Source organism: Nyctereutes procyonoides, unplaced genomic scaffold (genome assembly GCF_905146905.1).
Source record: "Nyctereutes procyonoides isolate TBG_1078 unplaced genomic scaffold, NYPRO_anot_genome, whole genome shotgun sequence".
Lineage (NCBI taxonomy): Eukaryota > Metazoa > Chordata > Mammalia > Carnivora > Canidae > Nyctereutes > Nyctereutes procyonoides.
In genome coordinates, this window is record NW_026575037.1 from 16,093,263 (window position 1) to 16,107,023 (window position 13,761).

The 13,761-nt window shown below is 51.0% G+C and overlaps 1 protein-coding gene across 3 annotated transcripts in view; it reads right to left on the minus strand.

Annotated features, from left to right (window-relative positions):
- Window positions 1–13,761, minus strand: part of VASH2 (vasohibin 2) — a 38,674-nt gene that overhangs the window by 4,476 nt on the left and 20,437 nt on the right. For all 3 annotated transcript variants that reach the window (XM_055319108.1, XM_055319105.1, XM_055319106.1), the window contains 2 exons: window positions 11,764–12,145; window positions 10,485–10,600 (listed from right to left, as the gene is read on the minus strand). In XM_055319108.1, the coding sequence (XP_055175083.1) occupies window positions 10,485–10,600; window positions 11,764–12,145 (498 nt within the window). The remainder of the gene's footprint in view (window positions 1–10,484; window positions 10,601–11,763; window positions 12,146–13,761) is intronic.

Genomic DNA, 13,761 nt, shown 5'->3' on the forward strand with positions numbered 1-13,761 from the left:
CTCATTCTCTCTCTCTCTCTCTCTCTCTACCCACCTCCGTCTCCTCCCCCTTCCTCTTCACCCCTCCCTCCCTTTCTCTCAACAGCCTGTGAACATCCCCTCTGGACCTGATTATTCAAAGTGGTCAAGAAACCCTCCCCGACTTGCTAGCTGGCATTACCAAGGAACCTGCGGACGGCCTTGCCTCTGTGCTGCCCGAGCCTGGTTTCTCAGCGTGACCACGTGCCCTGCTTTACTGGTCAGGAGTCCTGCGCCCAGTGCCCATGGTGCCCCAGGTACACAGACGGTGCTGACAAATACAGGTGACAGTGGACAGAAGTCCCAGCTCTTCCTTGCATGTAGACCCCTGCTCACTGTACCAAAGAGCTCAAGGCCTCTGCCCTTCAGGGCGATGGTGTCCTCCAGCCATATATACCCTAGAGATCGGCCATTCCCTGTACACCGAGCCCACTGGGGCCCCTGTGAGGACCATTCCTGAGTTGACAGCTAAAGGGAGCACACTTTCACCTGAGGGTTCAAACTTAAATGTGCCTCTCTGCCCTCAGCCCTCAGGCCACTGACACCCAGAGAACCAGGGCTCTTGCAGACCAGCCTGGTTCACAGTCCACTTGTACCTGGTTCACTTTCTCAAAGAGCCTGCAACGGAGTCTCTGTTTTGTTTGCTTGCCTGAGGCGGGTCATCCTTTCAAACAGCTAATATGGAATTTTCTCCTTAAGACAGACCCCCTAAAAGTTAGCATCACCCTGAGGCCAGTGCGGTTAGAAAGGCAAATCTACTTCTGCCCTCCTCAACGCGCCCCACTTTCAGAAAATCCAGCAATCAAAAAAAAAAAAAAAAAACAAAAACAAGATCACTCTCTACAGGATAAGCTTGAAGTATCCCTGTGCATTCGTCGCTTTACAAAAGGATTACGTGGGGGTCATTTCCTAGAGCAATTAAAATATAATCTCCACGCTCCCTTTCCTGGTTGTAGAACTACGTGAGCACACTTTTCCTATCCAGATAGAAGTCACATTTGGGGACGCCCGGGTGGCTCAGCAGGTGAGCATCTGCCTTCGGCTCAGGGAGTGATCCTGGGGTCCTGGGATCGAGTCCCGCATCGGGCTCCCTGCATGTCTTGTCATCCCTTCAAGGTCCAACCCAAACACCATTTCTCCCATGGAGCATTTTCTGACTTCTTCCCTCGCAATGCATTACTCCTTGCCCCCTATATGCTAGGGCATTTTCTCGGGCACATCTGCTAAAGAATCCTGCAGGTTCATAATCCTTAGGCCTGCCTCAGGGACTGGACAAATTGAGCACAGAGATCAAGTCGAATTCAGCTACGAAGCCCTACTGTTGAATAGCCTGTACTTCTCAATAAACTTGGGTCAAGTTCTCACTAGCATGTAAATGGCTGATAGGGGGCTCATTATGTTACCCTTATCATGGGCTATTTTAAACAAAACACTAAGGCAGGAATTCAAGTCACCCCCATGACATTCTAAGCACTAACAAGTAGGAAGAAAAAAAAATTTTTTTTTTTGGTCTGTACAGGAGAGGCTTTACCTAACCTCTGAAAGCCACTTGGGGAAGCTGCCTCTTTGAAAAGCTAAATGTGGACCCAAAACAACAGAGAGCTTGAGGGCTTCCGAAGGAGAGGGACTAGATTGTCCCCTTCCTCGGTAGCCCCCTCTCTCCGCTCCTCCTAGGTATCCAGAACCAAGGGAAGAACGAAAGGTTAATACTGGCAGAAAAGGAGTTCAACTGAGAGCCCCAGTGAACTGCCTGAAAGAGGAAACCCTTTTCTCTCACCGCGATACTGGCTACAATTTCCTGGCCTGGTGAAGGGCAGAAGGGGATTATCACATCCTGCCACCTGCCGGTGGACCCCAGCCAGAAATCCGGTTCCCTCCCGGCCAGCTTGTCTCAGGGCCAGAGCTGGGTGAGCCTGCGTGTGGAGAGACCTCTTCCAAGTGCTCCCCTGGCTATAATTAGAATTCTGCAAAAGGATTTATTTTTAAGAGACACAAGCACCGGGATGATGATTCAGCTGGATCTGCACTTGCCCAGAACCTCTCATCGGATCACGGTTATTACTTTAGACTGAACAATATATTTCTCTGAACCCCTCCCCAGTCCAGAACAAAGGGAAGATCACAGAGGATCTTCCTATTGAAGGATGTTCCTCTCCTCAGCCCACCTTCTGTTTTAGGGGCAGCAGGGTTGGGGACTTGAAGGGAAGGGGACTCTGTGGATGGAAGGAGGGGGCACTTCTCTCAGCACACAAATGGATAATCCCAGCCTCGTCTGTTGTCGTGTAAACATATCCAGGGTGACTTAGGGTGACGGCTTGATGGCCTGGTCCCAGGTGTCCCCTTAACCCCAACCTCAGGCCTACATTCCTAGAGCCAACTACAGCAGAGGAGAGGTAGGTTGAGGAAGACAGGATGGTGGCTCCATAGAGAAGATATTCTGTAGCAGGGAAACCTTGTTTTCCATCCTTATGCCACATGGTGGAAATTCACCCTCTGGATTTGTGGCTTTTTTTTTTTTAAGTAATCTCGACACCCCACGTGGGACTTGAACTCATGACCCTAGATCAAGAGTCCCATGCTGTACCAAGTGAGCCAGCCAGAGGCCTCACACTCTAGATTTTCAATGTGATCTTTGGTTCTAGGCAGCTGGGGGGGAGACAGGGGTCTCTGAGTGTTGCAGTTTGTCTCCATCTTATAAGGCTTGTGATTCATCGACTTGACCCAAATGTACATATATAAAAAACTAGTAGTATTCGCCACTGCTTCCTAAACCTTGACGGTCTGGGGAGAGCAAACTCTCTCCTAGGTGCGCCACGTGGCACCTCGAGTCTCGCAGACACCCCAAGACAGCCTCCGTGCCCAGGAGGAGCGTGGCTAGGTTCTAGGTTGGTGTCAGTGAAGCCATAAGGAGCCTCAGAACCCGAGAGCTCACGGCAGCATGTGGAGGACCAAAGTGGGGACAGCACATGCTAGGGCTGAACATACCAGCTGCTGTGTCTGTGTGAGACTGGGTTTAAGAGAGGAAGCAGTAAAGTGGAGGGAAAGCCTACAGGGCTCCCCGTCAGCCCCCCATCCCTTTTCTGCACCTCTGACTATGGCCCGCGTCTGGCGCATCTCCTGCCCCCACCCCAAGCAGTTGCTGGGGGGCCTGAGCAGCAGCCGGGAGAACAAAACGCCTGCAACTTGCGTTCTACTTACTCACCCAAAACAATTTGTTAAGTAACACTTTGTGCCAAGTACCTTGTAGGTCTTGGGGTTATACCAGGACAAACAGCAGCTCCTGCTCTAACTGGACCCAAAGTCCATTCCCTTTCTTCTGATGGATGTTTAACTCTTGCTTCTCCCGAATGAGTAGGAGATACTTTGGGGGATGCAGCCCATCTGTGTCCAGTTCAGGGCTGCCTGATTGGGAGCCATGGGCCACCGGCCTATTCACGCTTCTTACTCCTGTCCCCCTGAGGTCACGGCCCCTTGGGGTGGGCAGTGCATTGCCCTTGGGTTTACCCACTCACCAGCACACACAAGCACATCCACAGGGACCAGTTTAGCTATATTCCTTGTGGACTTGGGGTTCTAGAAAGGGATATGCAGTAAGGGTGAAACTGTAACACTGAACACTCGGTCCTCAGTGCTAAAGGTGTGGAACAGATTAAATCAGGCATGGGGCCGGCCCAGCATTTACAAGTTCAGGCACAGACCCCGGATCCTCCTCTCCTGTCTAGTCTGGCAGGAAGTGGGTCAGGCTGGGCACTGATTTAGGACTTAGGACCTGTCTGGGTAGGCCTCAGCTGGAGGGCCACAGGAGGAGGGACGATTTCTTCCCACTTGTCACCCACAGTCCAAGCCAGTCCTGCTCCCTGTGCATATTCCCTACTTCCTAGGACAGCAGGAACCCTGCTGGCAGTTGCCAGATGGTGGGGGGTGGGGGGCTGAGGGGGGGTGGGAAGACAGCTGAAGTTGCTGTGTAAGCAGACAGGCCTCAGCCCAAGAGAATGGGCTCAGAGGAGATTCTCCAGGCCCTGCCCCTTCTGGCAAGACCTCCCTAGGTAGGAGGCTCTGGCCAGAGCCGGAGAGCCACAGGCCACTGTTGGAGATTCCAGGGCACAGCTTCCTGTCCTTGCTGAGAACCTCTCTAGGACCTCCAAGAGGCTCTTGCTCACCCGGGTCATGTTGTCTTTGCTGATAAGGCTCATCATCCGTCCTGGTTTTTACAAGCATCCCCAGGGATCCCAGACCCTATAAAAATCCCAGGGAAGCTAAACTGAGTTGGAAACTACTTTGTGGGATGCCTAGGTGGCTCAGTGGTTGAGCAACTGCCTTGGGCCCGGGGCGTGATCCTGGAATCCCGAGATCAAGTCCCACATCGTGCTCCCCGCATGGGGCCTGCTTTTCTCTCTGCCTGTGTCTCTGCTTCTCTGTGTGTCTCTCATGAATAAATAAAATATTAAAAAAAAAAAAGAAAAAAAAAGAAACTACTTTGTCTGAGCTTCTAGAAGGAAATTCCCCATCATCCAGGAGGGCTTACTTCTCTCTCTCCTTCCACAATCATCCTTTTATTTCCTTCTATTTTTTTATTTTTATCTCTACATCTATCATCTATCTATCTATCTATCTATCTATCTATCTATCTATCTATCTTTTGCTTCCCCTCTACTTTCCTTGCTAAGGAAATTACCTCCTTTTCACCTCTGGGGACATTTTCTCATCTAGGATCAAAGGAGAATGGAATGCCTTCTTGATCCTCATTCAAAACATCTTCCACGGGATTAGGCCACGGAATCAAATGGATTCTCTATGACTTCATCATGACTTCCTGGCCTCACTCCAGAGCAATCGCCCGGAGGCATCGTTGCAATCCTTCAAGACAGAATGGAGCAGGAACTCCTTTGTCTAGCTTGGGGCCAGCAGTGAAAGGAGACCTTATCTTAAGATGGGGCTTAGTAACCTCTGTGACCCTGAGGGTCTCCAACAGGGTGAGGAAAGGCCCCTAAAGCCACAAACCACCACAGAGACGGATGACCAAGACGGGGAATCAGAAAGGAAGAAAAAGACAGAAGAGAATCATAAATAGCCAAGAAGAGCAGAGGAGGGTCAAGAAGGGGGAGAGAGGAGTCCAAAAGCGGAGGGAGAACAAAGACTTCCCAGGGGTCCTTAGGGACTCTTGCCCCACTTGCGAAGAATGTTCCACGTAGTCACTCCAATTGGCATGAGCGGCTTTCATGCTGACACAGGCAGCCCAGCCAGAAAACCACTGTCTGCTCAAGCCTACGCTCCCAGATCGAGGCCAACACTGTAAGCCAAGAGGTGTGGACTGTCAGAGACAAAAAGGACCCCAAGGAGCATCGGCGGTTCTCATCAGGGGAACTGTTGGCATTTTAGGCGGAAAAGGTTCTTAATGGGGGAGCATGCGCTTTGCAGGGGGTTTACCATCCCTGGCACCCCCTCTGGGACCGATCATGGTTATAAGCAAAAACTTGACCCCCTACTTCATTTCTAACCCTTGTGCCCCAAGGATGTCCTTCCTGGCTGCCGTGGAGAAGCACTGCGACCGCCCTCAGCCAAGAGCCGCAAGGGGACCCAGGCCCGGCATCGGGAAGCAACCGGTAGAGGTTCACAGCAGGTCTTTTCAATGTTGATCTCAACCTCGGTATCCCTCTCTCTTTTAGAACCACACGGAACGATGTGACTGCTCTGTGTGGAGGGGGCTTCAGGGAGGGGGGCAGAGTATGACAAAGGACTGTGGGCGGAGGGTGGGAGAGTCCCTGCTTCCCTCTTGAAACCTTGCCTTGGCTGACACTAGGGCAGGCTCTGCCGCTTGCCCTCCCTCCCAGCTGACTCCTCTGTCAACCCAGTGACACCGATCCTCCTTTCCAGAAAGATTATTCAGACAAGTGCAAAAATGGAGAGGAATGCAGGGCTACAAGTAGCTCCGGCTGTAGGCATGAGGTTGACAGGGATAAAAAGCCACTAAAATTATCCCGGCACAGAAAGGGGCTGGGACCCCACAGCTGCTGGGCCTCTTGCCTGTTATGGTAATATTCCACCCTCTGGGCCTCTCCCAAGCTTCATTATGGCACCCAACACATTTAGAAATGATTTGATGGCCTTGTGTAATGCTGGAAAAATAACACGGTGACAGGGCCACCAAACCCTCCCTAGTCCCTGGCCATTCTACCGTATGATGCCCAGAATTTTGGCGGAGTTACTGGGTCACAACCAGATGTGTCCCTTTCTTGTTTCCTCATCAAGTCAAGATTACCTAGAGAACAGCCTGCTTGGTGAAGGCCATGGGTAGAAGCGGAGAAGCTGTTCCTCTCCAGACGCACCTCTAGGAACCAGGGTGTCCTGGTTTCTAGTCTGTGGCAATGGTGGGACCTGGGATGTGGAGGGGGAGGGAGGGCTCGGAGCTTCGGTCCTTTCTGTACCCCTTCCTCACGCAGCCCTCCATTTAACTTTCCACCCTTGCCTCTCTGGCCCCTCTGGCCCCTGTAATCCCCTACCCAGTCCTGCAACCCAGAAGGTGGGGTTTAGGAGGAATCAGGGACACCTTGTAACACCTCAGTTCACTTGAAACTTCAGCCATAAATAAATAAATAAATAAATAAATAAATAAATAAATAAATAAATAAATAAATAAATAAATAGAAAGAAAGAAAGAAAGAAAGAAAAGAAAAAAGAAAAAAGAAAAAAAGAAAAGAAAGAAAAGAAAAGAAAAGAAAACTTCAGCCAAGATGCCCGCCCTCTAGATTCCCCTCCTGACCTCCAAACTGGGAAAAGAAGTGGTAGGGGCTTCGACTACCAAGGATGGTTATGGTCTTCCTGGATTGGCTCATGTCAAGTGGTCCACAGAAACCTGAAAGCCACCTGGGCTCCCTCGATGGTCAAACTCTTCCAAAGCCACCCTCCCCCGGTTGTGAAAAAGAAAATCCCTGACCCACTAGGGGGAGTTGATAGAGCAAGACTCCTGGGAACCAGTGCTGTGCCCAGGAGAAAGGTGTGGGGAAAGGATAAGGGTCTGGGGGGTTCCAGAACTGGTTGCAACTACTCTTCGCCATTTTGGAGAAGTTTATGTTTTCACTGAACCACAAGCTGTCATCACCTCTGTGCTCCCGGGGCCTGCCTGCTGGGGCTGGGATCAACTTCGGGGCGTGGAGGGAAGTGGGGGGTGGCACTGAACCCCCATCTTCCTGCAGGTCTTTCTTCCTGACCCCTCCGGTGATGACTGCCCTCTCCCTACTGACTTTCTCCCCATCCCCAGGCCTACTTCATGCCTCTGGGCCGACAGGAGGGGCAAGGGCCCATGGGGACCCGGCACTAGAAGGTGGCTTTGCACTCACAACTGCGGCAGTTTAAGAGCTGTCCTCTGCAGGCGCAGGCGTGGTCGCTTGCCTTGGCTGTGTGACAAAGTAGCCAGAGATTAGGGTATGGACATGGCCTGGCGGGGACTGAAAACCAGTTTCTCTGCTTGGCCCCTAGGACCAGACGGGCCCTTCCCAGAGTGTCTTCGGTAGAGCCCAACCATGGCAGTGAGGCCAGGGTCACAGGCTTCACCTCAGCACCTCGGTCTCCAGAGGCCCAGGCAGGCCTGGGGAAAGCTGAGCCCCGGAATCACACTCAGCCTCATCTGCCCCCCTCAGCAGACTGGGGTGCCTGCACCCTGACATTCTGCTGCTGTGTTTAGAGTCAACCCCCAAATCAGTTCTCGCATCCTGATTGAGCAAACTGTGGCTCGCCAAGAGTGGTCCCTGGACCAGCAGCATCCGCATCACCTGGGAACTTGCCAGAAGAGCAGGTTCTGGAGCCCCACCCAGATCTGCTGAATCACAAACACTGGGGGAAGGGGCCCCGCAGTCTGTTTTAACAAGCCCTCTGGGGGTTCTGTGCTTGCTTAACTTTGAGAACAGGGCGTAGGATCCTTCCATCTGTCCTCAGATGGGCCTTCAGGCTGCGCTGCGTGCAGCCCCTTCTCCACCCCGCGTGGAAAACCCACCCGCTCTTCCTCACTCCCACCTCACGGCGCACCTCCTTCCCCCGCAGGATAAACGCCACGTAATGCCTTTTCTACCCTCTTCTACATGACCTTAAACTCTCCCTTATTTTCCCCCTTCCCTTGCTCCTATGATCTTAACAGCTGGCTCCTGCAGGTGCAGACAGGCCCCTTCACACTCCTGGTCCATCGTCTCCGCCTATTCCTTCCCCGTCTCCTGTTCTGGTCCTTCTTCCTCTGGGCTACTCAGGGCCTGCCAGCTCTTCCTTCCTTCCTCACCGACTTAGCCAGCTATGGCTCCAACTGTCACTTCTAAGTAGATGGCTCTAATGTCATTATCTCTATTCCTCAAACTCAGCTCTGCATTCTCAGCTGCTTGTAGGACGCTCGCCTGGGATGCCGGACAAGTGGCTCAAATCCCACAAGCCCAGGCTCAAATGCACTTTCTTCTTCTACTGTTCTCAGACCACCACCACCTAGTGTGGCATCTGATTTCTGTCTCCATGACCCGTGTCTGAGATCCTGCTGGCTTTGCCATCTCTGGACACTCACGGTTAACTTTTTCTGGTTAAAAATTTAACATGCCTTGGACTGCAAAGTTCCTGGGGATGCAAGTAAAATGCACGCAACAAAAATGGTCTGAATAACCCACACTGCCATTCCGTGCATAAATCCATCAGGTGGCATACTCAGGACTTTAGGGTTTAGAGGGCAAAGCAAGGCTTTATGGACAGCTCAATGTCTGCGGCAGACTTGAAGCTCCTAAGGGAAGACTTAGCCCTCCTGGGGCAGAAAAGCTAACAAACCAGAGAAAAGGGCCCCTCCTCTGCTTCTTGAGTAACCAGATTCCTACTTCTGGGTCACTGGTTCTATGCTTCATGACCCTCTGGGAAGGGTTCACATGTGCGCAGCCCTCTGAGACAACTGCTACTTTGTTCAGGGATGCCAGTGAATGGATGACTGCATCAGAGCGGGGGAGAGATAGGGGTGGGGTGAAGGTTAGGGTCAAAAGGCAAGGGCAGTAGTCAGCAGCAGAGGCAGGATTAGGGTCAGGGGCATGTACAAAAGATCCGAAGCCATCTCGCTCCCTGAAAGGACAAAGCCATGCTGAAGCCTCCATGTTTTCCAGCTTCTCTTGCTGCAGGAGCTCCCAACACTCCCCTCTACCCTCTTCTCCCCTCCCCTTTCAAAGCCTGGACCCCAGTTATCTCAGCCAATACCTTCTGGCTGTAAGTTCAGCACCCTGGCTTTGGGAGTGGGAAAGAGGGTAGAGACAACAGGGAATCTTCCTCGGAACGCACACTTGGTCCTGTCCTATTCTTCCAAAACCAGAACCCACACTTCCCTCCCCCACCACCTTCCCAGAGCCAGGAGACCTGCGTTCCAGCCCGTCCCATCACTGACCAGCTACAAGACAACACAAGATAACAAGCCTTGTTTGTGTTCTGGTTTCTTCCTTTGAAAGTAAAGACTCAAACTCTCCTTCCTTAGTCTACAGGATCGATGCGACAACAATTACATGCGTGTGAAAAGCAGTTCACCACGAGCTAACCGCCCTCACTACATCTTCTAAGTTGATCTTATGGCTCCTTGAGAGACAGGCAGGGAAAGCATTCTTGTCCTCTTTGACGGAGGAGCAAACTAAGGTTCCTAAAAGCTTTGCCCAGGCCACAAAGCTAACACAGGCGGCAGAGCCGGGCTCACCCTAGGCCTCCGTCCACTGAACCCCACAGTCCCTGGCAGGGCGAGAGCCTACTGTGACCCAGCATGTTGCTGGTATGAAGAAAAGTGGTGTTTTTTCCCCTGTATAATTATGGCCCAAATATTTGCCAGGGGATTATCACTGGTTACTCTGGGCTTCCTCAGTATCTCCAATCTGTCATTTCTCAAGCGGTTCATTTTGACCTTAAAAAGTAGGTGTGGAATCACCAGCCTCAGAGCTAAGACAGAGATAGGAGAGTCGGCAAGGAAGAGGATGAGCCTGTGGGTATTTCTGATGCCATGATCCAAAGAACGGTCATGATTTCTGCTGATTTCTGCACGGAGGGCTATAGGGTTTTAGGGAAGTTTCATCAGTTCTAACCATCCCATCTTCTGGCTAAGGGAACGTAAGCCTAACATCATGTAGCTCACAAGGACCCGACCCGGCTCCAGACCCAGGCTTCCTAATTCTAAATCCATTGCTCTTCCCACACTGCCAGGATTTGGGGATATCCTTCAATCTCTTGCAGTCCGGAGCTTGTCCCTTGATCTGAGTCCATAACTGGCAGTGGTGGCGTCAGAGCAAGGGGAATCAGAGGCATAGTGGATCCTTCTCTACAGGGATGCCCCCTGAATGCGGGCCGGTCCTCTTAGAGAGCTCTGTCTGCTTCAGATGCCACACCCAGGACAGAGGTTTGTCCCCTCGGGCCAGGACAACCCCCCCCCCCCCGGATGTGTGTACTGGGCCTTTAGCTGGGGAAGAGGTAACACTACTCACGATTTGTCTCTCCTGCCGAGCCGTCTCGGGGGGCTCGCCTGTCTCCTTCGGGGGGACAGGGATTTCCCCCGGCTTCTCACTTGGGTTGGAGAATGGGCACTTGCAGGTTTCAGGATCTGGAAGAGATGTGAGGAGTTACCACACCGGCTCCGCAAGGGAACCACCCCCACATCCTCCTACAGCATCTCAGCCCCCCACCTGCCACAACTGCAAGGCTTAGATGGTACCAAGTTGGAAGACTTCAAGGGGGATCACTCGGTCTGCACCTGCAAGGAGCAAAGTATCCTCTCCCAGAGGCTGCAATGACTTTGTGCCCCCCTTCCACAGCAGAGGAGCAGAGCCCGATGCCTCAGCCGCCTGGGGCTGCATCTGGGGCCCGGTGCTGTCCCATGAAGGCAAAGCCCCATCTACATTGCCCCCAGTAACCAGCTCGTCTCCCTCTGACCCTCCCACCCCACCCACAGGCACAGAGTGCTTTCACTGGTCAAGAATTTCCTCTCCAGGTCCCTCACAGTGAAGAGGAAAAGTCTCCAGGAACTAAACAGAACCAAGCCTGAGGTCAGCAAAATCACTTTCCCTGGTGGTCCTCAGGGTACACACAGGTTTTCTCTCAGTGACTCCACAAGGCCTAGAGGGACGAGGACAAGCAGCCATCACATCACCATGGCAGTGACATGATAGAAGGAAGAAGGGCTTATGAGTACAGTTTATATGAAGCCAGCACAGTGAATGCTTCTTTGTTATTGTGACACCAGGTCAGAATTTCATGCCAAAATGCATTGCAATTCAGAGATATACGGTGACTCAGCGTAAGATTAGAAAGCAGGGTGACCCGCTCCCCCTCATGTACCCAGGGCCTTCCTGGTTTTAAGTGCCAAAAATTGCATGGCCTAGGAAACCCCCCAGATTCAGGCAAACTGGGAGGACTGGTCACCCTATTATAAACACTAAAACAAAACAAGACTAGAGCCTTAATCTAACATTTTAGATTTGATTTCATAGGAGGAAATAGAGGCCATGACATTGCTTTAACGATAACATCTAAATTGACTTTAGTTCCAGTTTTTGAAGCAGTACATACAATGAGAAGCTTTAATTGTCCATGTCAAATAGCAGATGATTTACATTTTTTTGTTTTAATAGGGTGGCTACGAAGCAAGATGACCTCAAGAGGCTTTTTTGACCATCCCAGAAACATGGGGCATGAGGCAAGAGGGAGACAGACAGAGGATGGGAATGGAACACTCTTGCGTCGCTCATTCGCCCTCCTAGCACCTACCTTCATTCTCATGTCCCTGGCATATTTCTCCAGCTCCTTCCTTATGTCGGCCCTCAACATCTTTGAGACATTGAGGACTAGCTGCTTCCACTCTATGGGCTGGAAGCTATGAGGCTCGTGGGGGACGTACAGCCCAATCTTGACCTTCTTGACTGTGTGCAGGTACTTCTTGTAGGAGTCTTCAAAGTCAAAGATGAGGTCACTGAGAGTCCGAAAGGTCAACGGCTTGTCCATCAGCTCAGCCCTTCGGCTCATGCCCAGTGAGCCATAGCGGCCATTGCAATAAATCCCCAGCACAACATGGTGAAAGTAGTTTCCTGAGAAGTAGGTTTTAAAGCTGATGGGGAATCGCTCGATGGAAGGCTGTCCATTGGTTAGGTATCTTAGACCATCTGAGTCAAGGAAGAGAAAGGAGGCCTTGAAAATTCAGAGCTTGGACCCCTCCCAGGAAGGGAAGTGGCCCATATGGGCAAAGTAAGTGTCCGTCGCTCTATCTCTGAGCAGGCCCACATCTTACCTTTCCAGACTAATCCTTTTAAAAATGATTCACTCCGGGGCAGCCCAGGTGGCTTAATGGTTTAGCGCTGCCTTCAGCCCGGGGCCTGATTCTGGAGACCGGGATCGAGTCCCATGTCAGGCTCCCTGCATGGAGCCTGCTTCTCCCTCTGCCTGTGTCTCTGCCTCTCTATGTGTGTCTCTCATGAATAAATAAATAAAAATCTTTTTTAAATAAATAGATAGATAGATAGATAAATAAATAAAAATTATTCACTCAGTATCTTTGAGTACCTTATTATACGGTGCATGCTGAAGCCAAATTAAAACAGGGCAATGAGAAAAACTTGCCTTCCACTTTAGTAATTAGATAAATGCAAAACAAAATAATGACCTTTACCCCTCCCTTGGTTTTCTACAGGGCATGTGAGTATTAAAGGCTTTTTTTCTGTAATCAGAATGATTTTCTCAGACATTTAATTCTGGCGGGCGTGTGTGGGACAGAGCAGAAATTGAAGACCTCTGCAATGTTCCAGGAGAGAAATGAAAACCAGAATCAAGGCAAGGTAATGAGCCATAAAAGAAATAGACTGGCTGATTATCTGGATGGGAAGGCATCAGAACAAGTCACGTCTGTCCCTCATCGGCTCCTCTCATGGGTCCAACAGCCATGGGTACCACACAGAAAGCTGCCTCCAACACCCAAACCTCATTCCCCAATGCACCTGGTATTAAGATTGGCTTTCTCTACCAGTCAGCCCATTTGGATTGGGCAACCTCGTCTCTCACCGTCATATTGGTTAGGGACCAGCAATCCCACAGAGGGCAGCATCAAGTAACTACCCCACTGACTCCACACGCTGGAGGGATGGACAAGAAGTACCACAAGCTCAAGCCCATCTCAAAATCCCAGGATACTCCAGCAAGGAGCCAGCATTTCTGGAGAGAGATGCTGAAAACTCATGGTGTCACTTTTCTGCTACAAACCATTGGTGACTCCAGGGTGTTTCTAAGGTAAATCATAATCCAGGCGCTCCACGAGGTGGTTTGTGCATGGTAAGTGCTTGGTCAGTAGGTACGGTTCTCCACTCTCTGAGAGTGTCTTCGCTATTTCTTGCCCCACTCCAATGTACTTTCCACACAAAGCCCTGAATGTTCTATTCAAGCCCGAATTTGGCATGTGTCAACTCTACTGCTTCAGTTTTCGTTGTCTCTCATCTTCTCCAGACTTGGTCCAAATCCCTTACCAAAGTCCTGCCACCATTCAGCCCCTGCTCATTATTCCTTTGTCCAGTTTCATTAAACCCATACCCGGGACTAGCCCATGGACCTACAGTCAACCCAAGACATTTTTGAAGGCTATTCCAAGACCATAAAGAATCCACACCTGTACCCTTGGCACATATATTCCCTCATAGTGTGAAGTCACATATAAGTGAAAGTCTCAAATGACTTTTAAGTAACCTTTACATTACAAAACTGAGAGACCAAGTGACCTACGAA